Source organism: Chroicocephalus ridibundus, chromosome 6 (assembly GCF_963924245.1).
Source record: "Chroicocephalus ridibundus chromosome 6, bChrRid1.1, whole genome shotgun sequence".
Classification (NCBI taxonomy): Eukaryota; Metazoa; Chordata; class Aves; order Charadriiformes; family Laridae; genus Chroicocephalus; species Chroicocephalus ridibundus.
The window spans coordinates 21,131,005-21,157,689 of NC_086289.1; the positions used below are offsets into that span (position 1 = coordinate 21,131,005).

Sequence of the window (26,685 nt, forward strand, 5' to 3'; positions counted from 1 at the left end):
GCTGCCTCTTCCTCCTTTTCACAGGACCTTGATTGTATAGAAACAGTACAGACAAAAACCACAAACAACAAAAGGTTCGCTCACACCCCCAGTGGAGGTCATGAGCACGCTACCATGGCGAAATAAAAAAAAAAGGCATCAAAGGATGGTTTGCCTTATTTATAAGCAAAGATTAATTAATAGGAGGTTTGATACTTTAGCAACGTACGTTTGGGCAAATTTGTATTTGCAAATTGTTCATTTCATACATTCAAGGGGCACAGAGCTATGTGGCCTGGTGCTAATTTTAAAAATGAATCAAACCTTTCTTTGCCCTGATCCAAAAACTACAAACTTGTGGTTCAGAGGCTTTCAATAGTATCTGCTCAGATTTGACACTTCAAGGTTAAAAAATCACAAAAGAGTTGTGTTATACACAGCAACAGTAGCTTTCTCCAACAATTTTTCAATTATTGCATTGTATACTCTCCAAGAAAAGTAACTGTCTTGGCTACTGGAGGACAAGCTTTAAAAAAGGAGTCAGAATGAACAAAGTCCCTTAAAATATACCACTCTCCTTATAGGTTGTCTTTAAAACTGCTATTCATTATAGCAGCATTTATACCCGCTGGGTGACTATAAACTATGATTCAGAACTACCTGTGTCACATGATGAATAAGCGCAACGTGCACCATTCACTTTTAAATCAACCCCCTCCGACCTAAGCCATGTAAATCCTTCAGAAATTCATGCCAGTATTCTCCTCCTTCAGATCACACATAGAAATAGTCCAATGACGAAAGTTGGACATGCACAGCCCCTTTAACCCCTACTATTTAAGTATCTGCTTGGAATTATCAGTGACCCTTGCTGCACTCTTGGCTAGTTCACACTGGGTCTTCCAGAGTGTGGACCCACCGGCGACTTCTCTTTTCTCCGGGATCCTTGAAACAAACACTATTTACAGCGTTGCCTTTCCAAGACAACACTGTCAGCTCCGCCGATCAAAACAGAAAAGACCCTTCCACTTCTTTCTATGCGGATGCGCGCACCCTTTCCTTCCCATGCTGTCCCTGCCATCCACCCACCCTCCCGTCCTTTCCCACCTCCTGCCTGCCCGCTTGTTATCTATTTACTACTATCTTTTAGAAATTATTTTCAAGCCCCTCCTCGCTGGCGCAGGCAGACAAGGTGCCGTCCTTCCGCAGCGCTCGCTGACACAGCGGCGGCGGTGACATATGTCTCCAATCAGCGGCTGTGCGCTAATTAATTTAGATCCTTTCCCCGCTACGTTTTAAAGAGCGGGGAAGCCCCACGTTGGAGGAATGCAGCGTCCCCTCCCGCGGGTTTCCCCCGCACCCGGACCCCTGGCGCTGCCCCCGCTCCCCGCTGCAGCCCCGCTCCGCCGCCCCCGGGCCGCAGCTCCTCAACCCGGGCCTGGGGATTGGCCCGGCGGAGGCGGCATCGGCGGGGCGTGGGGGGCCGCCCCCACCCTCCCTCCTCCCTCCCCGGCCCCGCCGCCCCCTCGCCCCGGTGCGGCAGGGCCAACCGGGAGACCCAGACGCAGGCAGCGACCGAGCCGCCGCCGCCCCGCGCCCGGCCGCCCCGCAGCATCCCCCCGATGGCCGGTCGCCTGACCTGCTGCCTCCTGCTGTGGGCCCTGGGCCATGGGGGCTGCCGCACGCCTGCGGGGGAGGGCGCCGGCAGCCAGCCCGCCTGCCCCGTCCAGCCGCCCGCCGCCCGGGACTCGTCCTCCCCTGGCCGCGACCCCCGCGGGGGCTCTTCGCCGCCCCCTGCTCTGGGCAGCATCGCTCAGGACATGGTAGCTGTCCACATGCTTAAGCTCTACGAGAAGTACAACCGCGAAGGGAGCCGGCCCGGCGACGGCAACACGGTCCGCAGCTTCAAAGCCAGGCCAGGTAAGACGGGCCAGGCGCGGCGGGCGCCGCCGGAGACCCCTCGCTCCTCTTTCGCGTTAAAGTGTGGGGTTTGCGCCCAGGTCGTCAGTGACTGCGGGAGGTGTCACGCTGGGCGTCACTGGGGGGCCCTTGCTAACTACAGGGCCAGGGTGTCTCCCCTCGGCTCTGCGGACGGCTTCCCACCTCCCCCGGCTCCCTCCCCTCCCTGAGAGCATCTCCGAGAAGATATCTCCCTCCAGAAAGACTCCGCTGATGCGGATGCAAACCACCGGCAAAAGAAGCGTTGTTCCCAGTGTAGATCGCACTGGGTCGAGAGATCTCTCCAGAGATACTTGGAGCATAAAACTAGTAGCGAGTGCTGCAGGCGCAGGTCCCCTCCGCCGGCTCTTCCCGCAGCTCACCAGCTCGCGTTAGGAAGAGTGCCGCCTGCGGGACCGCCGAAAACTGCGCCGCACCGGAAAGTCGTTCACCCCCTAAACCTGAGAAAACACTCCCGACCTCCCTCTCCACAGCTACGCTTGGCTTGAGGGTGGAAGAGCACACATACCGTGTGAAAACGACACTTTCAATAGCCCAGACTAATTTCAAAATGAGAAAAAGGAGGTTTGCATAGTTAATACTCTAAATTTGTTATAATTTGCCAAGGAAACCCAAAATAGCTTTCCTGGAAAATGCCTTCCTCTTTTGTTTAACTCTTACAGACTATAACTAAGACCTTAGCTCCTCAAATAAGAATTATGTCAGTTTTTTCTACATTGCCAGAAATTCCTATCTTATGTCAAATGTAATACTAAAGTAATCATTCAAGGAGGAGGAGATCCTATGGAAGGCTAAGTGGCTAATGAAAATGTCTAGAAATCTAGGAGTTAGGATCTAAAGCAATTGCAGACATTTGGGAGAGAAATCAATTGCCATGCTCTAGATCATGAGCTAGCAGCTGCTAACTAATAGGGGTTAGGAAGGAACTTCCACTGGGGATGGTTATTCATGACCTCCTACTAACACTCTTCCTTTTCTGTAAACCAAGCAGCTGATACTGGCTGCTACCCAAGTAAGGCCCTGGACCACAAGAGTGATTTGGGAAAAATGCAAGAATTACACTATATTCTTTTTCTTCATTTTTTCAATTAATATGCTGAATAAGTTACTTGCATCTAAGTGGTTTAAAACACTAAAATTGGAGCACTTTCTACCCACAGATAGACTGTACTGAACAATTACGAATTAATATTATTTTGCTCATCTGACAGATCATGAAACCAAGGCAGAGATGCTTGGAAGTAACTTGTCTTTCCATGTAATGGAAATAAAGCACACCTATGTCTAAAACTCCTATCTCCTGTGTCCCATTTGTGTGCCTTCTCTAATGGATCCCATCTCTCCCCAGTAACATGGCATGAAAGCAGAAGCTCCTCTGCAATGTTCCTTTGTTATGACAAGAAATAGTATTTCTTTGTAATACATCAACCCAGCGATGAACAGTCTGAAATGAACCATAGAATGACAGAAGATGAGGGAGGGGAGAAGAACCTTATCTGGAAATATGTTTCTCTTTATCTCCTCCAAGAAATTCTAGTGCTTTCTTCAGAAAGAAGAAAGTGTCATGTTCTTCTAACAAAACATGTAACATCCATTCTTTACAAAAATACAGATGATAATTCTGATCCTACTGAGATAAGCAAAACTGACTACACCTACAATAATTTCCTTTTCACCATCCCAAGCAATGGACAGACTGACTTTTTTTTTTTTTATCATGTACCTTTTTCAGAAAAATCTGTACCCTGTTCCTATGCTACAGCTTAAAGCTGTTTGTTAGGGGACACTTGAGTATCAGTGTTAATTATGGTTGCCAAGATGTGGGCTCCAGAGGAGCAAAACATCGGTCCAGCCTTAGTTTGCTCCTTTGTCACATGCATTATTGATGTCTCCTCAACTACACAATTTTATTGCCATCCTACATATTCCTTAGAGGGTATAGATGGTGTTGACTAGATTATTGAATATATAATATTTCTCCATATTCAGCGTGAGGCACTTGCTATACATATGCATGTACTATTCGCACATGTTCCAAATACAACTTCACGTTTCTCTAGCAGTACTTATCACTCCAGGAAGAGTGCTTCACAAACATCCTCTCAGCTCACCTCTATGTGTGTTCACAAAAATTCATTATTTCTCTGATAAGAGCTGAGAGAGAGTCTATGAACTAATTCCTCAAGTTCTTTATTTCTCCAGGTGCTTTCCAGTTTTCAGGGAACTCTGTAGCTTTAGAAAACAGCACCAATTGACTGAAGTTAGTTACACAGTGAAGTCGTAAGTGGTTTGTGACCAAATGTGAAATACTAAGTTATTGCCTAACTTCACCTAGGCTTCTGAGACTGGGGGGAATTAGTCTTCATGGCAGCAATCTGCTACCTAAGCCATGAAACTTCCCCATAAATTGATTCTTGCAGCTCAGGCTGACTCCCTGAACACCATCCATCCTCTGTGCTAAACAAAGGCCTTGGTGAATAGTAGAAAATATCAGCCATTTAATTAAGACTATATCATAACGCATACATGCAAGAAAACCAAATCAAGATTACCCAGGGGACTGTATATCTGGCCTCTAGATCCTTGCTTTAACATAATTTCATAGCTTAAATTTTTTTTAATTAGGTTCTTTGCATATTTCATTCTCATAAATGTGTTATCAGAAACACCATGTAAATCTGTTTTGCTAATCTTCACTTACTGCAATGCAACATTCTCCTATGCGGATTACCTACTAAGACTAATATTTTCGTTCCTTGGCCACTTGCCTTTTTTTTCTTTACCAATCTCTTGAGTATATCCTCCACACATCTTGCCTGTATTCCTAACTTGAAGCTGTCTACAGTGATCAGAAGTAGATACAAACAGTAAAATATTAACAGCTTTACTGTATATAGCTAGTACAGTTCAACTCAGAGTACACCTGGAAAATGTAACAATGCTGGCTTGACAGGTTGGTATAAGCCTGAGCAATCTGATGCAATATGATAAATACGACTATGCTCCATCCAAAACTCAAGTCTCCTCAATTCCTAGAAAGCCAGCTTCTGGGTTTTCAGTAGCCACAGGCTCACAGATTCTTATTCTTTTCTACAAATACTTTTGACTTTTGAAGGGTTTGTTTCACTCTAGAATGCGTAATTTAGGTGAATTAAAATTCCCTTTCTCTGAGCTATCATTACACATTACCTTCCCATCTGAAACCCTGGGACTCTGGTGTTTGAAATGCCTTTATCCCTATGTTCATAGTCCTATCTATAGAACCGATGGTGCTAGGAGCATTCTAGTACTAAAAAAAATACTAAAAATTTCAACTATACACAGCTCGGGGGGGAAAGGCAAGTAGACAGACTCCTTTTTAAAAAAATATGCCTTCTGAAATGAACAAACATTAACAACAGTCTAGTGTTCTTAAGGACATACTATGATTATTCTCTTCCTCGGTCTGAAAAATAGGCTGGCAGCCTTGTGAAACTTCTAGCTTCAAAGACTTGGGTAGAATCTAAACTCAAGTTTTTTCATAGTATGAGCACCTGTGCATGACTAGTGTTGATTTAAAAAGTTTACTGATAGGAATCCTGTCCTGGACTGACAGAAACAAATAGGTTCTCATAACAAAATACAATTTCTGTTAGCCTCTCTGCCACCTATGAAACCACTATGTGGGCTTCAGTACAGGCTGTTCACTGCATCAGGAAAAAAAACAGATGGTGTAGATGGAAACTGCATACTTGAACATTTGTACTTTCAGACTGTCTATGTGGGCCTGGAATTAATGAACATCTTAATCTGCTGTGGTTTAGTCCAAATGATGGTTCCATCCAGCATGAACTGGAAGACAGCAAGCACCAATTAAGTGAGATATAGCACTATTACTCTCCACCTTTCAAATGAAACTGCTTAAAAGGAAGAACATTCTGACAGGTGGGAGATAACAGTACTGCCTTTCTGTTGTTGCCAAAATTTCTGTGGCTCATCATCCCCAGTGCATTGAAAAAGAAACCAAAGTGTTTCTGGGAAGGCTGCCTGTTGGGTTTGGGTTTTTTGTTTTCTGGTTTGGTTTGGTTTTTTGTTTGGTTGGGTTTTTTTCTGCAGCCAGAGAATTTCCAGGTATGTCAAGAAGGGCTGACAGAGAGTTTGGCATCTGCGTTAACTAAAGGTGCAAACTTACCCGCTGTAGTCCTTTGATGTATTCTAAGTACCAGTCTGAGCTTGGGAGAACAGAAATCAGTTCTTGGTTCTGCCACCACTTTCCTTGCTCTTGAGCTACTAAAAAAAAAAACAAAACAAAACCAACCCTGATAGACTGGGAAGGCATGGCCTTTTGATTCTGGGATTACATTTAAGCACACTAAGAGGGGTTTCTCCTGTTTAAACAAACGTGGTATAAACAGTTATTAGTGTAAAATTGCTCATCTTCCTTGAGAGGAGAAATGTAACCTGAGCACAAATTATTCAACTAGCTAAAAAGAGGCTATATAAAATGGAGTTCAAATTTTAAGAGTCAGGTCCTATTCAACAGTAGTTGCCAATAACTTCAAGCAGATCAAAACACTAGTCTTAGAAACCAACTAGGTTTCATAGTGCTTTAAACAAAGTTCCTACATGATGTATACTGGAAAAGAGGATTGCTCCTAAGAATAACAGCCTCCAAAATATGTGTCGCACTGCTTAATTCCAACCCCTTTTTGAAATGTCTCTTGTGGACTATTTACAGATTATGAACTTCATGTGTTGCTGCCCACAGAGTTTGCACCCAGATCTTTCAGGAAAGTTTGCAGTCAGCTTTAGCTTAGACCATCTTGAATATTAACTGTAAACCTGGTTTTCAGCTAGTATACCGAGTAAAGGTACCATTCTGAGCTCTGCCGTGGGCAAATTTCATGGCTTCTCTGAGCTTGACTTTGTCATAAATGCAATAGAAGCAAGGACTGCTTTTCTTGCCTGTCTGGAATGAAAGGCAGTCTGAAACTGAAAATCTCTGTGAAGAGACTTATCCCTCATGTATACAAAAGGTGCCCAGAGTGTTGAACACTCCCAATGTTATTGTAATATTGCTATTAAATATTGTTAGGATTTTTTCCTCCTCTTATTCACCATAGTTTTAAGCTGAACTGATAAACTCACGATACTAACTGATTTGAAGTGGGTAAGTGAAAAGTAAAATTTGTTAACCCACTTATATAGGAATAAGGGTTTGACTACCGTTTTTCGTCTCAGATATTTATCCATGTTTTCCTTGCTCTCTTGCAGAGTTCTTGGCCCAGAAGCCCTTGTACTGCTTCAATCTGACATCCATGCAGGATTCAGAGATGATCCTTGCTGCCACTTTTCACTTCTATGCTGACAAACGCCCTCGGCACCGGGAAGTGTTTTGTAAGCGGTCCAAGAACTCATCCTGCCGCCTCCTTCACCTGCCTCCAATCTTGCGGCTCAACCTCATTTTTCAAAGCATCCACCAGAATTCTGCCTATGGGCAAGTGAAAGGGAACATCACCATATCTCTTCAAAGGCGAGGGGCTTGGCATGCGAAGGACATTTCACACATCATAGAAGAATCAAAACGGGCTGGAGAGCTCATTCTCTGTGCTGAGCTTGATTCTGGGGAGAAACACCAGGGCTTCCCTGAACAGGTCGCCAGTCATTTACCTTATATACTAGTTTATGCCAATGATCTTGCAATCTCTGAACCTAACAGCGTGGCAGTCACCCTACAGCGTTATGACCCATTCCCTTCCAATGAAGGGGACCCAAATCTATCCCCTAATGCTTCTACTGATACCCGAGTGCGGAGGGATACGTACATCTCTAGCTCTATTCAGAACAATGAGCTGCCAGAAGTAGATTATAACAACAATAAATACAACAAACATGGCATATGGGAGAATGCCTACAAGTCCTTGAAACCAAAAGCATCACGGAAGGACAGAAGGAGAAAAGGGCAAGAAAGTACAGAAACACTTACAAAGTCTCAGGTGCTAAATTTTGATGAGAAAACAATGAAGAAAGCAAGGCGAAAACAATGGAATGAGCCGAGGATTTGTTCAAGAAGATACATGAAAGTTGACTTTGCTGATATTGGCTGGAATGAATGGATCATATCTCCCAAATCATTTGATGCCTACTACTGTGCAGGGGCATGTGAATTTCCAATGCCCAAGGTAGTATGCCTTTTCATTTTTGTTAGCTTGCAAACAGTAGATCTACTGTTCTGCCTATCCAACTACTTTGTTAGTTAGATTTTCCTTTAGATTTTTACATTTTTCACTGTGTTCTGTTGCCTTGTTCAGCCTAATTAATTTTAACAATATCATTTCTATAAACTGTGATCGTTTCCATCAGAGTGCAAAAAGATTCCAAGTTATCTTTAAATGTAATCCGAAGAAAAATGTCTGCAGTTTATCTTACAATTTCTCATCTTACATCTTGAAACCATAACATAAAGACTTATATAGCTTATTAAAATATGGTTAGGTTACACACACTAAATCATTAAACTACTCTGCTGTGATAGCAGAAGTATAAAGTATTATATGCTAATAATAAAATAAGGTACTGTATCAGAGTATTTCTGAATTCCACTGGCAATACCTTAGGAGAAAAATGCAGAGTAGTGACACTGATGTATTTTTAACTTTAAGAAACTGCTTGTCACTTTGAAAATAAGAATGCTGATTAAGCTGATATTTGCATCTCAAAATCCTCTGGTGCATTTTAATTTACTGAATTCTTAAAATTAAGATAATCCTGCTGGAACAAAAAAAAAGTTGATTTACTTTACATGACTGGAAATGCCAAATAGCTGTCTATAACACTCTAAAGCTAGTGTACTGAATTCCTCCTATAGAAGCAGTGTGAAATTTGCTAATAGGGAGGCAAACATGAACTCCTGCTCCAACAGAATTTCGATTTGGCCCACTCCCACTCATTTGCTCTGTGGTAAAAAATAGAAATTTTGGCAATCCTACGCAGCACAAGAATTACTGGCATTTTATAGGACTTTCAAGTAACGGGGGGAGGATTTGAAGCACTGCATAACCTGCATGTTTAGACACTGTAATTATTTTGCAATTCTACCTACAAATGGCCTGATTATTTATTCTACTGCTATTTTTGCGTGTGGTCACTCAGCACATAAATAATGGATAGCGTTTTACAGCAGAGAATTTCAAAGCTCTGAGACAGGAATCTGCCCTACTTTACATACAGGGAGATTGCTGTATGTTTGTGTTGAAATAAGTATTATGATTTCAGGAAGAATAGATAACAGGCTAGTTTAGGTCCAGGAACAGTGGAAATCCAGACATGGGTGGTACACCAGGGTATGGTGTACAAATTTGACCACATGTTCTTGTGTAGCTGGCTGATAATGAACCATGTACACATAAATTGATACGTGGTCTGGTAAAAATTAAAGCTTGCACAGGCTCACATACAACTTCACTTTTTTGTTGTAGTATAAAGAAATCATGCAATACCACCACTGTTTAACTTATCCAAAACAAATCACAGCCTGGGATATGGGTCCTCGCCATAGACCCACAGTGTAATACACCATTCACACATACCAAAGCAGGGGAAAAAAAAAAAAAGAGAGAGAAGATACATTTAACACATCTGGCTTCTTGTGAGCAAAACAGCATGACACAAAAGCTGACAGAACCAAAAGAGAGTGGATCTGTTTCTAGCCAGGATAGTTAAATAAACTTACGTTGCTGACTTTTTTAATGTCTTACCTAGAAGTATTACTTCCTACATAATAAAGATTCCCTTGTAAATCAAAATCACTTACTTCAGTTCTCATTTTGATACTTGTTTTCTAGATAAATGAATGTGGCTGCACCACAATCTTGGTGCCAAAAACCCAAAACAACCCCCTAAAAACTAGAGAAAGTTAAAGCTAAATCACAGATACATAGATTTCAGGATTTTTGGTTGGCTTTGATTTGGAAGAGGTCTACTTTTTGTTAGCTTTGGATTTTTAAGAGGGGAAAAAAATGGAGGCTAATTCACAGCTGTAACTTTTTAAAATGACTGTTTCTAAGTGAATGGAGATAACTAAGACATAAGTATGAAAGAAGCTTCAGGTCAGAGCATAAGAATTTCTAAATACTGTGGAGGGAGAAATAGCTTTTGTTCTTGCACATATTGCCTAAGTCAGGAAAGCATGCATATGGTCTTGGCACTCCTAAATCAAAAGCCAGATTAAGGCTATTCATGAAGACTCGGTCTATACAGTCAACTGCGATGGATAACAGGTAACTTATTTCCAAGGTACTCTTTCAGAACTGTGGAGTCAGAATTATACTTACATGCCAGGTATCATCACTTTGTATGAGTTTTTTTTAAAAGTATTGGTACATCACTCTGCACATCTACTTTAATAACTGCAATTCTTGATCTAGATACAAAACAGCTCTGGTACAAATCTTGTCATAGCAAGTTCACCTACCTTACTGCTGAAGTTCTTATAGCCTGAATTGTGAGGAGGAAGACTAGCTTGTATGGTTAATAATAGCTTTCTGCACTGCTGCGTTTGCCAAATAAATGATAAATGCTAGTCCTATGTGTAGTAGAAGTAGGTGGTCCTGGTCTGGACCAGGCCCTTTCCCTGGTCTACAGTAATTAGAATTCTCTTGATTTCATCCTTGTAAGTGAATCAGTTCATGAGTTTCATTTTGAGAGTTAAATTCAAACATGAAAACAAAACTTTCCTGAAACTAATAAGTATTGCTTATTAAGATGGTGGGGGGTGCTTTTTGAGGGGCAAACTCATGATAAAACAAACTTTAAAAGGGCCGTAAGCCAGGCAGAAGGGGAGGGTCTAAAGTATGTCAAACCTGCTGTTAATTGCTTTTCAGCTACATCACCATACTTCTATTTTCTGAGGACCAAAATGTTCTTAAGATAGGATTCTCCTAGAGATTAAGTAAGAGCAGAACCTGGCCTGCTGTACAGAACTTAGTAGCCAGCATTTAAAACATTAGTACTTCCTCAGTGCCATCACCACTGGGTATTCAACTCATTATTTCAAGCTTTCCACTTTAGCACATCGGTACAAAGGCTGATGTGAAGCCTAGCCCATGATCGCTGAACACTGGCGCCAGGTTTCCAGAAAGGCTGGAAAATTCAGAGCCTGGCTGGATGTTGGATGGGTGTGCTGTCTGGCTCTGCTGCGGATGTAGGGCTCACGGTGGCCAGATTTTGTACAGAGTAATAGTCCATAATACGCATTTATCTCTATGAGCATTTTTGTGCATAGTGTATACACTTGCAGGCATTAGACACCTATCAGTGCTGTTGTCTTGGTAGACAGCTGCTCACACTAGACTTTGCTCATATCTATTTGTTTCTTGCAGGCATTAGAGACTGCACAGATGGAGAAGATCCTATAGGATCTTCTGCAGGTTCATACTGAGGAATCCTGTAAGTCAGCACTGAGGGCAATGACGGCTATCCACTGCATGAGATCAACAAATTCTGTTTCTGTAGCACATGAGGATCTGTGACTGTTTCAAATAACAATATGAAATAATAAAGGTGCTAGGAATATTTCAGGAGGTTTTCATAAAGGTTAAAGTCAGAACTTGATTCTAGAAGCTGTAGGTCTTTGAATTTCTAAACTCTGCAGTTGCTTAAACACACAAAAACTACTTCTGACTCTCTCTTGCTGTCCAGATTTGCTGACATGGCCAATATGGGTAGAAGCTTATTTCTATTTCACATAGCAGCTGTGAGACTAATTCACTGCTGCCTGTTTGTGGACAGCTTTGAAATCTAAAGATGAAGGATGACATGAGAGAGCAAGCTGTTGCTAATTATGCCAACATATGCTAATTACAGAAAGGCACTTTCCAGGATTGGTCACTTGTTGGGACTTGGCTGTAGCATGCTGTCTTGAAGCCCCATAGGATCAAGGACGGATTTCCCAGTTTCTCCTTGTAATGGCTCAAATGAGGTCACTTTAGTTAAGGAATATCTGAACGCCTTAATAATAATTAAGGTTTGTATCTGATTTGCTGATATGTTACACTTAAAGTAGATGTATCAAAACTGAATTATCCTAAAAAATACCTCTTTTGTTATACCAATGGCCTACATAACTTTTCACATTGAAATGAAAGATCAGGTTGAAATGAAAAATCACGTTTTGCAATTATTCAATTATTATTTGAAAAACAGAGAAGATATAGGAGACATTAGTTCTTCTCACTTGAAGTATGTGCTTCCTTGTGAAGGTGTGCAAAGTCCCTATTTGTTGTCCCACAGATGTCATTTTCCACCCGATAAGCAGCTATGTACCAATAGTGATGAAAGATTTCACATACCACATATACCAGATCTGTGCAGAAAACTCATGAAACTGTAGCAAAAAGCCTGATATGACTAACACAATTTTGCAACTGTTACTGTACTCATTTGCTGGGACAATATTCAAGTACAACAACTGAACAGGAGCCACTGAAGCTTCAGTCTCAGTGGTGGGCTGAATGCCATACTATCGTCTCATGTAACTGGAGCACATGCAGTCCATGCTATGCTGAGGCCATGACAAAGAAAGGCTTGTCATTCCGTCACCGGTAAACCCGTGCTTGACTGTATGTACCTCAAGCAACAGAAGTGGTGAAAACTGTTTAGCACTATTCAGTTGCTCAGACTGCAAGGGTGAAGTGTAGCTTGTGAATAAAGGCTAAAAAAAAAAAAAAAAAAGGTTACATTTAACTACTAAACAGTATACTATTTGGATATCTTAACCTGTTCCTTTCTTATTCTCACTGCTGTTATGCCTGATGGCTGCCTCCTCTTCTCAAATATTTTTCCTTGTGTTGTTTACTGTATCCAAAAATCAACAGTAGAAATAAGATTGTGGCTCGGTACCCTGAACAGTATATAGATGCAAAGCTGCTGTGAAACCTCACTTCATACTTCTCCTGCCCTACCAGCCTTTTGTTTTCTTCTCCCACTTCGAGGTTAGCTTGAGGGGGAAGGAGGGGGGGAAGCCTGGTGAAGAAGGCAGAGGGAAGCAGACAAAGACTACAGGTATGAAGTACTTGTTTGTCATGCAGTTATGATCAGAAAGGCTCTGTCAGGTTGTTTGACTATTCTAGACTAACTGCCCCCTGTGGACACTACTTCTGGAGCACTCTGCTCTTTTACAAGACAGTAATTGCTCCAGGAAAAAGTAACTAATTCCAGCTTAGCATACATGAGGAGAAATACTGCTGGAACATAGGGAAAGTTATTTTGGACATAATTACAGTAGCCAATTTTCCAAGTCAGACAAGACGTTAAGAAAATAAAAGATAAGATCTTATGACTGAGAAGTATGCCTCACCTCATCCCCTTTCTCCTGCATGCCTGCCTCCAGCATCTAGTAGGTGCAGTCATGGACGACATTCTTTCTTCAGGCTACTGACTGCTGGCTGTGCCACCAGTGCCCTCCTCTGGTATTTATGAAGGCAGCATAAGTAACACAAAATATCTGTTGGATACGCCCTGCACAGGAGAGCTGGACATGTGAGGGACTGACTATGCTGCACGGCCCTGTGACTCAATCACATACATTCACTTTTTTTCAGAAACAAAAAACCTGTAACTGTTGTCATTTTCCAAGTCCATCTGGGAAAGTGACTGCTTATAAATGAAGCAATAACTATTTCCCTCTCTGTTCCAGATTGTTCGGCCATCAAATCATGCTACAATCCAGAGCATCGTAAAAGCAGTAGGAATCATTCCTGGCATCCCAGAACCCTGCTGCGTTCCTGACAAAATGAGCTCACTCAGTGTCCTGTTCTTAGATGAGAACAAAAACGTTGTTTTAAAGGTATATCCCAATATGTCGGTTGAAACTTGCGCCTGCCGATAAATTCATACAAACACATCTTCAACGAGACGTATGCATCCTGCCTGACTACACTGGGAAAGTAGTGAATGGGAAATGAATCCACTTGTGTTGATGAATGAATGCAAGCCTACAATTCCTCTACAGAAATCATGCGGAGAGACTAAAACAATACACATTCTCACCTGGAAGGTCTTGTTGTCATCATTTGTCTTTCATATTCTTCTTCCAGGGATTCATTACTTTTACAAATATCTTCCTAACCCAGCTAGCCAAGACACCTGGTGTTTAGTGAGAAATTTAAGTTTAAAGTTTTCCATAATCAAAGGACTAAAATATGTTTTTATATGCTATTTTTCTGACTATATTTTTCTGGCTGTTTTATCTCTTCAGTTAACCAAGAAGATGGGAAGTGAACTTGCAAAGGCAGGCTTATTTTAGAATATCACTTTCGTACACAAATCAAAACTTTTTTGCCTAAAACACTTGTACTCTTAATCTGCATATTTATACTGAAAAATGCTGTAATAAAGGGCTTAAAATGTATATTTTCTTCAGGATGCAAGTATAGTGCACTGCATAAGCTTTCATATAAACACTATGTTAATATACCCTTCCCTAATATATAATTTGTACTACAAAAGACACATGTAATATCCCACACTTTTGGTTTGCTGGATAATTTCAGGATGTTAAACATATTCTCTGAGTAACACATACTATATAGTAATATGTTGAAATACTAAAAGTAAAATAACCAAGATTTATATTTTTGTAAATTATACTTTATATCCTCTAGATTGTTACATGCTTTTAACAAAAGCTAATAAATTAAAGGTACAGTAGTATCTAAAAATAGTTGAATTGTCTTTCTATAAATGCCCTCTGTTACATTCTATTAATTAGATGGAAACATGTAAATACATGTTAAGCTTGTCATAATGCACCTCAATAGATTAAAGACAGAAGGGAATACTGTGATCATCTAGACCGACCTCCTGCATAGCACAGATCAAAGAACTTCGCCCAGTAGTTTCTGGTTTGAGCTTGGGAATATCTTTGAAAAACATGCATAAATTTGGCTTTAAAGATTTCATGTGATGGAATCTCTCTACTGGACTACAAGTAGTTGTTCCAAAAGTTAGTGCTCTTTGTTCAAATGCAGTGGCTTAATCCTAGTCTGAATTTGTTGAGCTTTAGCTCCAATTCACGGGATCTTACTGTAACCTATTTTAGTAGATCCCTTTCATCTATTATCCAAAATACTTTCACTGTGTACTTTTAGTATATAGAGCAGGGTCAGAATATATTTTGGCTAAGATTTAAATAGGTACTTTGATTTCTTATTCTAAGCCTCAGAAAAATTTCTCACGGCTCTTTTCCAACAATGAACATCAAAACGGGACACAATATTTGGCAGTGGTTCTGTTAGAAGTCTTCACAGAAATGAAGTGTCTGCATCCCCCTAACTCCTGTACAATCCTCTGTTGATACATTCATTGTAGCCCTTGTAACTGCAGCACTTCTTTAAGAGCTAATGTTCCATCGTTGTGCCTGTCAATAAACAGGCTTGTGTCCCTGCGTGCCAGGACACACTTGCCACATATTCCATTTTCACCCACCTCCTGTACAATAGCATAGGCAGACCAGGCGCAGAACAAACTTCTGAAGTCTGTGAGCTAGCACAAACTGAAAGATATGAAGTGTTTCCTCCTCAAGAGACAGTCTAGCCTTCTGCACTATCTATCTTATCCATTAAGAGTTGTATTATTTAGGGGAAGGATGCCACACACACTACCTTCTGATGAATTACTAACTGGAAGGCTCCTATCCTGCTAAGGTGCTAGGTGACTTCTGCCACCAATATTCAATATGCATGTGGTGCAGATTCTCAGGACAACAGAGGTGTGTAAATGTGGTACTTCCTGCTAACCTACATAAAAGCAAGATTCAGTGTGTACAGGAGTGTCTGCAATGTTATTTTCATAGCAGTTCTCACTAGTTCCTCCTAAACACCTCTCAATAAGAAGTAGATAGTTCTAAGGGACTTTGTAGTGACTGCCAGTTATGACTGGATCATGGATCCTGCTAGGCATTTCTTCTTCTCCCAAAGTACTACAGTGATTTACACTGGAAATACTGGGACAAACCTTTGTATACTGTTTCTGTTAAATATCTCCCTTAAAAATGTAGGGTCTTAGGTTTTTATAAATCATGAGAAACTCAATTACAATCAACGAAGTAATGCTAATGCATAAAGAAAAATTAAAAAGTTCTCAGAAATTCATCATTTATTCCTACAGAACAGTGACAAGCATAAAACTTTTCAAAGTATCTAAGTCATTGTCATTTTTGTTCTCTGTGAAAATCTACCCTTTTCTGTAGGTGTAGCCTTGTTCACATGTAGCACCAGCTCTGAACAGAAAGACATATTAGCCTAGTGTGCTTATGTTCTATCTATTGCATTTTGTTTTCCTTAAGGAATCTTTTCTATATCTTGAATTAGTCCTTGGGTACAAACTTTCTTTCCAAGATCAGCAATTAGGAAAGAGATACCATCCTATTGTTATAAGGTCTATAGGACATAAGGGAAAATGCTACTCCTATACTCATTAGGATACCTATAAAACCCGAAAAGGTTTATTCTGCATTTAAAGGTTTGTTGGCATAACTACGTTATTTAGCACAAGCAAAACAAAATTATACCCATTAGTGGAATAGCTCTCGAGGGCAATGCCCTTACTACACAGGCAATACAATTCTCTTACTAGTAAAGTTTATTTCATTTGGAGTTTAGCTTTACCAGTCCAATTCTCTAACATGAACAAGGTCTTAAACCACTATTTGTTTAACAGTGGCTACTACTTTCTGGGTCTTTGGCATGCGTATGTCTAATCTTCTCTAGAAAAGGAAACTTTGCATTTCAAATGGCACAACTGCAGTCAGCTGCTGCTGGAAGACACTGAAACCCTTACTCTCTTGGTTCCAGCAGATCTTTTGATTTCCTTGAACCTCCAATAAACCATTCCACTCAATGTTTAAGTTTCTAAATAAAGTTACTATTGGCAAACACTTAAAAAAGCAGCTCAAAACAATTCCACTACCTAATCATAAAAGAACTGATTATACATTAATATAGGATGATTAAAAACAGATAAAACAGGAAAACAGATTATACTAGCCATCAAAGTGTTAAGGACATTTTTTTTCTAAAACAAATCCAATTTCATACTTTGAGGCCACGGTTTAATTGCCAGAGGTAATAGCAACAGCTAGAATGTACTTAGGTTTTTGAGGAATATTTCAATTCACTTGCACAAGGCTGCATAATTAAAAGAAAATACTAGACAATATTAATATATTTGTGTATCCCATGAATTAACAACTGTCTCATTGCCAAACCTCAAAGAGCAGCTTTCAAAAGGAATTGCCACTGAATGAAACTGTTCATTGTAAAGTTTCCACAAAGCTGACACTTGGCCTGATACTATTTGACATCTTTATATATGAACTGGAAGTCTGTATATAACAACCCCCACAGCATTTGCAGAAGACAGTGTTTAGGAGAGAGGTATTTATATAGATCACTTGATTTAGCTGCACTTTATGTAATCAAAATTAATTTTAAGGTAGACAGATGCAGAACTTAGTACCTAGGCACAAGGAATGGAGGCTGTTCCTATTAGAGTAAAAGACTGCACCCATAACTCTTACAGCCATAATTCTTAAAACAACTTTGGTGGATATCAGGGACTTATGGCACAGTATGAGGATCCAAGGTGATGCTATGTAAAGAGAGCTAATGAAAGCCTTCAAAAGATACACACTGGAGCAGTGAACCACATAAGGAAGGATTTTATTTCTGCATGTGGCACTGGCAGACTCCCACTAGAAAACTATGCATAGCCCCCGTGTTCACCTTTTCAAAAAGACATTCAAATTCTGGAAAAAAAACCCCAACCAAACAAACACTAAAAAGAAACAAAAACAGTTAGAGAAAATGCCTTCTAATGTGACTAAATAGCACAATCTGTCTATTTTATCAGAAAGTAAACTGAGAAGTAACTAACTTGACTATACTGTACAAGTACTTTGACAAGGAGAAAATGCCAGTGGTGTGAGGCTCCTCAAACCAGCCAGGAAGTCACAAGAAGATGACTTCTTGTCTCACCTTCTAGGCTCCTGTCTAGAAGGTGAAGCCAGGCACAAGGAAATAATAACTGAAGCACCATGGTTTTTTAAGTGTAAGTGACAATCTTACAAAAATCCGTGAAATCTTCAGTTCTTCGACATCTTCAGATAAATTCTGGAGACTCTTAAAAAGTTATGTTTTAGCCAAACACAAGTAATTGGTCTCTGCAGGCAGGTAGGAAACACAAAGTCCATGAGTAGAGCAGTCTTGCTATGCAGGAGACCAGGATCCTTTCTGACTTTACACCATAGGAACATAATTAACCAGGTTCTTGGATCCTAGTTGTCACTTGAACGGACACATAAGTGAGTATTTGAGAAGTCTGGGCTCACTTTAAACACTGTGTATGCACTGCTAGAGAACTGGAGAAGAATGGCCAGAAAGGACAAAATCATGTCCACATGTCTGCAGTGAGATTTTTTTAAATGTAAAAGCTGATAATACTATTCAGACATTATGGCACTTGTACAGAATGTATTGAGTTGTGCTTAGAAAATATGATACATTAATAGTATGGATAAAAGACTTATGTCTCATTAGATTAAATCATGATACGTTCATTAAGATAAATAGCAAGTGGTATTTTTGTCTATAAATAAACTAGGTTTTTTTCTTCTGTATCATGAGAAATTCTATCATCAGTCTTGTACTTTTGCCTTGGCTTATTCTTCTCACGGATAACAGCATCTTCATAGAAGATCTTCTGTATCTTCATGGAGACCTTTTATTTTCCTTGTGGCCTTAGAAAGCCTATTTCTGTCTTCATTTGAGGTCACTGAAATTATGACTGGTTGTTCTTGGACTGGACTGACCATCAAGAATCTAAGAAATATATTACATAAGATACTATAAAAACAAGACTAAATTCCCATACACCAAAGGAATCAAACTGAAAATGGACAAGCCTGCAAACAACATGAAGCAAACTTGACACAAAACAGATATTTCACTGTGTACAAACAATAGCTCTTGGCTGATAAATGGGAAGAAGTTTTAAGGTTGTTTGTATTGTCATGAGATCATGTCTTGCAGAATCACAGGCCTCCATCAAATGATCGGTGATTTTCTGATGGCATGCGAACGGGCTGTAATAAAGCTTTGTGAGATGTTATTTACTAATAGCTAATAGAGTAATTTTGGTCTAGATCTCTATTTTCTAGTCTTGATGAAAACAGTGTAATCTTCTACGTCCCTAAGAAAGCTCCTCTCTGTGTTGGCAAGGAAATGATAAAAGACTGTAATTAAGCAATGATGACCCTAAAGTGAAATGTGGATTCTTTACAATATACAATGTCCTTCCCACCAGCCACATGTGTTTGTCAGATGTTTATAGAATCTTCATTAACTAAGAGCTTTGCTAGATAACAGAAGCTGAAGCATGGCATCAATGACTGTGATAAGGGCAAGTGTACAACCAATCTGCTTGACAACTGACAAGAGGCTGGGGTTTGAGGCAGACTGCAAAAAGAACACAAGAAAGTGATTTGCAAAGGGCATTCCAGTTGTTTGCCTTCCATCTCCTTTCCTCTGTCTCTAATGAAACAAGGTTTTTAAGCAGTTAAAATACCCTTGTCCTCTTGTCTCTTCACCAGAAAGGAAATATAGAAGAAATGCATTATTTTGGAGTATTAGCTGCACTGTCTGTTTTCAACATCATTGCCTGTTTGACAAGAGGCAAGCCTTTGGAAGACTGGGGCAAGTTATCAGCTATGGGAAAGTCCGATGCACACTTTCATGATGCTGGGGAAGTGGAAGATGAGACTCATTTCAACTTTAAATCTTTCCTGGAGAATACGAAGACAGATTTACTAAGGAGTTTGAATTTATCAAGAGTCCCCTCACAAGCGAAGACCAAAGAAGAACCAACACAGTTCATGATTGATTTATACAACAGATATACTGCAGACAAGTCCTCCATCCCTGCATCCAATATTGTAAGGAGCTTCAGTACTGAAGGTAGGAGAAGTCCTAAATAGGTGGACTAGAATTTTTAATGAAGTACTTTAATGAAGTACAGATTCTTTTGAAATTCAGAGGGAACTGGGCACCCAACTTCCACAGATTCTTTAGAAAAGAAACAGATTAAAATTTTGGATTGTGATCTTGCTTTGTAGTTTCTTTCAATCTTTAAAATAATTCAGTTACCTTTAGTTTTCTTCTTTGACATTTTTACTGTACAATACTACCTTCTCAAACCCATCAACTGAGATAATGCACTGAATAACAGGGTCTAAATGAATCATGTTTCTCAAAGCTAGAGATTTGGGACTGAGTTTTAATGTTAGAATGCAAACTTTTGGTCATCTATAATTGAGACATCCATACTAGAGAGCTCTTCTTTCAGGTGGGCTCTTCTCATACTTAAAAACCACAGCAGCCAACTAAGAAATATGTCTCTGGATCCAAGCAAATAACAGTAGTGCTCAAATTCTGGTTTAGATGGGAAGACTGATATGGAAAGCGGTAGTCAAGCTTTTCTAAACTAAAAAAATACAAGATCCCTGTCTGTGTAACATTAAGTAGACTTTTAAAAGCTCCATCAAAAGAAAAAGTAAAAAAGTTCAAAGTAAATGCAATCCTTATGATAAAAATGAGGCAGAATTGAAGCTTCTGTTCACATGAAATTCAGACATACACAGATAATAGCACTATGGAGAACTTCAGATCCCCAAATTAGTGCCCCTAGTCCTGAAATGGAAAGAAACCTTAACAGTATGAGCTAGATAATAGTTTCCATATCTGACTCTCCTCTCTGACTGCTTCAGTGGGTAAACACTGTGAAGAAGTGTCAACATTAGCCAATTAAAACTGCCCCAAAACCCAATCATGAATGAGTACTTATCTTACATTGACTATCAGACATCAATCAGTCAGTGATGACTTTTAAACGTTACCAATCTGATCTTCCAGCCAAATATCTGCCCCTCTCAAGGCAGAGTTTCCGGTACTGCACATAACCTCGCAGAAAAAAAAAACAACCCAAAATAAAATCCACATAAGCTCAGTGAGTCCAACTTGGAACAGACTGGTACTTGGGCATGAAAGGCTGTTTATCACCAAGTCCCAGTTTAGACAGACCCTGAAGCTTCAATTCAGAATTTTCAAAAACGTTTCTATTTCTCCAAACTCCTAGTATTCCAAGCTACTTCCAAAATTACCTGAAGACAACAAAAGCCTCAGCACAGCTAGTTCTTAGAGACATTTAAATATGTAGTATACTTCTCTGTATTAGGAAGGTCGTTCATCCCGTTGCATGATGATAACAGTACGAAATTTATAGGGTTTTTTAAGAATTCTTTGTGCAAAAATATCTTTAGAAATTGCTAAATCTGAACACTTCCCAGATGCCTTATTTATGTACTTAGTACTGACCAGCATCATCCACAGCTTGTTCTAGGCAGACACTTTACACTTCCCTCCAAATACTCACCTGACCATGCAATCTTGGTGAAAATACTACCAACAACAGGGACCTCCATTTCCACTTTTCACTCCCTGCCCTTGAAACTTGGCCAGAAGACGGTATTATTTTTATTTTTTTTTTAATGCTGGGTAAACGTGCTTTTATTCTACACCCCTAAAATCCTGAGTCTTTTAAAAGCAACTTACTTTGACAGTCAGAAGCACTGTAACCACATGTTTTGATTTCCTATTGCAGATGTTGTTTCTTTAACTTCACCAGAAGAAAATGCATTTCAGAAACACATCTTGCTCTTCAACATCTCTATTCCACGATATGAGGAAATCACCAGAGCTGAACTGAGAATTTATATCTCCTGTCACAGGGAAGTTGGGTCTCTCTCTAGGCTGGAAGGCAACATGGTAATTTACGATGTTCTAGATGGTGACCACTGGGAAAACTCAGAAAGTACCAAATCTTTCCTTGTCTCCCACAATATCCACGAGTGTGGCTGGGAGATGTTTGAAGTGTCAAGTGCTGTGAAAAGATGGGTCAGGGCAGACAAACTGAAGACTAAAAACAAGCTAGAGGTTGTTATAGAGAGTAAGGCTCCGGGTGGTTTCACTTGTGGGAAGCTGGATATCAGTGTTACACCTGACACTAAAAATCTGCCCCTGTTAATAGTGTTTTCCAATGACCGCAGCAATGGGACAAAAGAGACCAAAGTGGAGCTCCGGGATATGATTGTTCATGAACAAGAAAGTGTGCTAAAGAAATTAGGAAAGAACAACACTTCGTCTGAAGAGGAAGAACAGCGAGAGGAAAAGGCCATCACTGGGCCCCACCAGCATTCTTCCAGAAGCAAGAGAAGCATTGGAGCCAACCACTGCCGGAGAACTTCCCTCCATGTGAACTTCGAAGAGATTGGCTGGGATTCCTGGATCATTGCACCAAAAGATTATGAGGCTTTTGAGTGTAAAGGAGGTTGCTTCTTCCCTCTGACAGATAACGTTACCCCAACAAAACATGCTATTGTCCAAACTCTGGTGCATCTCCAAAACCCAAAAAAAGCTTCCAAAGCCTGTTGTGTTCCAACCAAATTGGATTCAATCTCCATTCTTTATAAGGATGATGCTGGTGTGCCCACTTTGATATATAACTACGAAGGGATGAAAGTGGCAGAATGTGGCTGCAGGTAGTATTCAAGGCAAATCACTAAGAATAAGAATACCCCCTTTTTCTGCTCTGTGTAAATCTGTACATTAGGGATGCAAATCAAAATCCTTGTGAACAAGGGTTGGAGCAGGGTATGGGGCTGGTTGTTGTTGTTGCTGCTTGTTTAAAAGGAAAACTGGCATTTAAAGAATGGCAATCATTGTAAATAGCCTGCATTATATATCATGGCAAAGTGAATACTGGATTAAAATATTGTGAGGTTGAATGAACTATGCGTTATTGGGCAACAGGGATACAATTTGAATACCTTACTTCCACTTTTCTGTTTAATTGATTAATTAACTGAAGAATTTTCAACGGGGATTTGGGATGCTCTGTAACTGTTTAATAGGTATTGAAATCTAATTCTCTAAGTCCACTCTGACATTTTCAACTTCTGTAAACCTCAGTAAACGGAATTTAGCCTGCATAGTAAAGTCAGGAATCTAAGTCCTGTAAGCCTTTTCTCATATCAGTAATCTCAGAGGCTTTTACAGGGAAATTATTTACTCCTGTAAGTGAAGATCTGCAGTATTCAAAACAGAAGAGACTCTCACTCTTATTTCATTCCCAAGTTTCCTTCTGTGGGTAGCAGGTGCCTTGGTTTCAGCTTTCTTATCCTAAATGTCCCTATTTTTACCCCTTTATGGCACATACTTGAATGATAAGAAGTGCAGCCTTCCGCTTCTAAGACACTGTTTCCTAGGAGGAACAGCAGCCCTTATCTCCGCACAAAGATAAGGAGCCACTTTGACCTACTGCATATTCTTAGTATTTCTTTGCAAGAACATGCAGTCAAATGACGTTCAGCCTTAGAAGCTGTATCTTAAGAGCAGTGGGGGTTCGAAGAGCTCAGCACTTGTGAAAAGCCCAGGCTACTTATTTAGAGGCCTAAATATGTTCTTTGGAGTCTGGCATTAGGCTCCAATTTTTTTAAATTTCTTCTTAGGAGAAACTCTATTTTATATACAAAATTCTTTCACCCCTTAGAAGTCTGGGAAAAACTGAAAACTTCTATCTGTGTTCTATGAGACTTACACTGCTCTATGGGAAATATACTGTCATAAAATAGTTCTCCTGATTTCAGTTGTATTTTCACTAAACAAGGACCCCATCTTTCCTGCAATTAAACTTCCTTTGATTCTAATGAAGATTTTGCCTGTACAAGAACAGACAAAGTGTCTTCTGTTGGTTCCAGGTGATAGGGGTAAGTGCAGTACAATGCCACCATAGTCCACCTAGCTTTTACTCCTCCACCACCTTAGACATACACCAAAAAAAAAAAAAAAAAATCTATCAGAGAACACTTTTGATCCAAACCCACGGCAAACTGTACATCTGTTCAAAATGGTGAAGAATACTGATGAGGCAAAAATCTAAACAGTAGCTTAATGTATGGAAGCAACAGGATTTAAATGGATACATATGTTTTAAATTAGGGCAGCCTGAGGGCAAGACGAATTCATTTGGCATGAACAGGTCAGCTTGAAATCTAATACACAGTTTATTTACTATTGTTAACTTAATACAGAGCAAATAACAGGTGAGTGTGAGCAGGGTGGTTGTAATTCTATCAAGAACTACTGGTTACATCACAATCCATGAGCACAAAGCACAATTCACTAGAATCCTTGAACTGATTTATATCCTTTTCCTTTAGAACTGGGCTGCAACTGGATCAGATCTGAGATCTGGATCCATGAAAACTCCATCCATCCATTACTGCGTGTCATTAACCTCTTACGCTTCCTGTGGCAGTCCTCTCATTTTACCACTCCCCACTGTTTTCTGTCATCTTACAGTCATGGTTATGTCTTCCTCCTTTCAGAACACCCTCTACTGTCTCCCTGTTTTGTTCACATCTCCTAAGCTCATGACATTTTGCACAACTTCTCTTCATCAAGGAAAAGAAACCACCTAACAAGCACTTGGTGTGATCCTATTAGAAAAGTTATTCACACATGTTAAGGTAATTGTAGCTGTGTGCCCTTAAGTCATCAAAACACAAGGTCCTAGCTGTATTTTGACTTCACTGAATACAGGACTTTGTCCGTAATTAAATGAAAAAGCGGGGAAGGGAAAAGATCAGTCCCCACATGCTGGAAGACAAAAAGTCTCAAGAATAATTTTTTCTTTTTTTTCCTTTACATTCTCAAGTCAAACATTAATCTTTGTTCCCAAGCTTACTTGGAGGAAAAAAAAAACACAAACCAAACCCAAAGCCATTTTTTGCTCAAAACCTCAGATCCTAGCTACGCTATCAGAATTCCAGAGAAGCTTTACAGATCCTGTCCCAAAACTGGACTACAAGTCGCTTTTGTATTTCAACTAAAAAAATCAATTGCTCTTCCAGCCAGCTTTAATGACCACGTTCCCATAGGCTTAACATTTTGGTTGGTACGGTAGTCAAATGAAATATGAATCTTTCCATAGGGTGATGACCAGGGTCAAGAAGAAATGAGAACCCAGCAGTGACTACAGATGCTACCTACAGCACGGCTGAAGTGCGCGTCAAATTGATGTTTGGTTTTACACTGTAAATTTAGTAGCTTGATTTATGTAGTTTTGAACATTTTATTTAAAACACTTGCTCAAGTTCCCTCATGTTTCAGCTGCTTTGGGATGCAATGAATCAGCCAGGTAGCCAAGATGTGCTAGAGATTACACAGGTTGCAAAGAGCAGGCAAAGCACCTTGCCCCCTGCTTCAAGCCGGGCCCCATCAGACACTGAGAAAAGCCCCTCTCATCACTGGATTCTGAACGTTGACCAACAGCTTGTAGCTACTTAGGTGCAAGTTGGGGCCTGTGCACTGTCCAGCAGATGCACAGTTAAAATTAAAACTTATTTGTTTAGCACAAACTGCCTGGAGCATGCCATCCTTCTCAACCTCCCTGTAACATCAGAATCACCAGCTGACTCCGCAGACAATTTTAATGCTACCCTACAGCACTTCAGTCTTAATAGAGAAACATGGTAAGGTGGTGGAAGCTGGTCAGGAGATACAGCTGTGGCTATTTTTACATAGCTTCGCACCTTGTCTGTGTACACAGAAGTCACACTGTCCTCTGGTCTCATCCACTCCTCTGTGCCATGTCCCAACACACAAGAACAGCAGATGCAACTCACCACTTAACTACACAGCACCAGCAATCACTAAAAGTCAAAAACATCTCCATTTTCACTATTCTTTTCCACAGATGAAGAGGCAATGGCCTCATGGGAATCTGGAGGTGTTCAGCTGGTATCTGCTCAGACACCTTTATACTGGAAAGATTCTGACAATATAGAAATGTTAAGCTAGAATTGCCAATTCCTGATATTCAGAATAATACCTTTTAGACTGCCTCTCAAGCAGACTTAGCATTTCAGACATAATTGTGCTCTAACACAACTAATGCTGCTCCCAGATCACAGCTGATTCTTCTCTCCAGCCTCCTCAGAGCCTGGCCATTACCACGCAGGTAATGAAGGCAGGTGCACAGCCATGCACCGTGTAGGTCCACATAGGCATACACTGTAGCTCCTCATAGGCCGTACTGAATCGAAGTTTGTTACTGCAAAGAAGAGCTGAAGGGTACAGAGGGGAACACAGAACAAGGTGGCAAAACCAACAAGCAATAAATGAACAGCTCAGAACAGTGTAACGACAGCTCCACATCCCTCGTGGCTGCCCTGAACAGCTAACAAGACACTGCATCTGACTACTAACCACCTCCCTTCTCCCCATGTTAATTCCCCAACCTACCATTTCTTGTGTGTTTAGCAGAGACAAAAACAGGGCAGTCCCTCCACAGTCCGTAAAGCAAGGGGCTCAAAGAGCTGTCCGCTGGGCGGGAGGCTCCAACCGCAGGTGCCTGAGGTGAAAATCTCCTCAGTGCCGCCCCGGGGCTGACCGAGGCCTACAGACTGCCTCAGAGCCATCTTTGCCCTCTCTTCAGCCTTCATTGCTTTCTCCATGCTGCCTCGGTGCCATCGCCGGGCCGTGAGGGGCCTCCAGACCGTTCCCGCCGCGCCATCTCCGGGCTGTGAGGGGTCTCTGTGCTGCCTCGGCGCCACCTTCAGGCTGCGTGGTGCTTCTGCGGCAGCTCTCCTCGTTA

The 26,685-nt window shown here is 40.6% G+C and overlaps 2 protein-coding genes across 2 annotated transcripts; both read left to right on the top strand.

Moving 5' to 3' along the window:
* The first annotated feature begins 1,258 nt into the window (after nucleotides 1–1,258).
* Nucleotides 1,259–14,481, top strand: GDF10 (growth differentiation factor 10). The gene is made up of 3 exons (XM_063339378.1): nucleotides 1,259–1,899; nucleotides 7,192–8,099; nucleotides 13,613–14,481. Exons 1-3 carry the CDS (start codon nucleotides 1,602–1,604, stop codon nucleotides 13,802–13,804), a joined length of 1,398 nt encoding a protein of 465 aa, XP_063195448.1. The 5' UTR covers nucleotides 1,259–1,601; the 3' UTR covers nucleotides 13,805–14,481.
* Nucleotides 14,482–14,656: 175 nt separating this feature from the next.
* Nucleotides 14,657–22,949, top strand: GDF2 (growth differentiation factor 2). The gene is made up of 2 exons (XM_063339379.1): nucleotides 14,657–19,928; nucleotides 21,631–22,949. Exons 1-2 carry the CDS (start codon nucleotides 19,583–19,585, stop codon nucleotides 22,569–22,571), a joined length of 1,287 nt encoding a protein of 428 aa, XP_063195449.1. The 5' UTR covers nucleotides 14,657–19,582; the 3' UTR covers nucleotides 22,572–22,949.
* The last annotated feature ends 3,736 nt before the right edge of the window (nucleotides 22,950–26,685 follow it).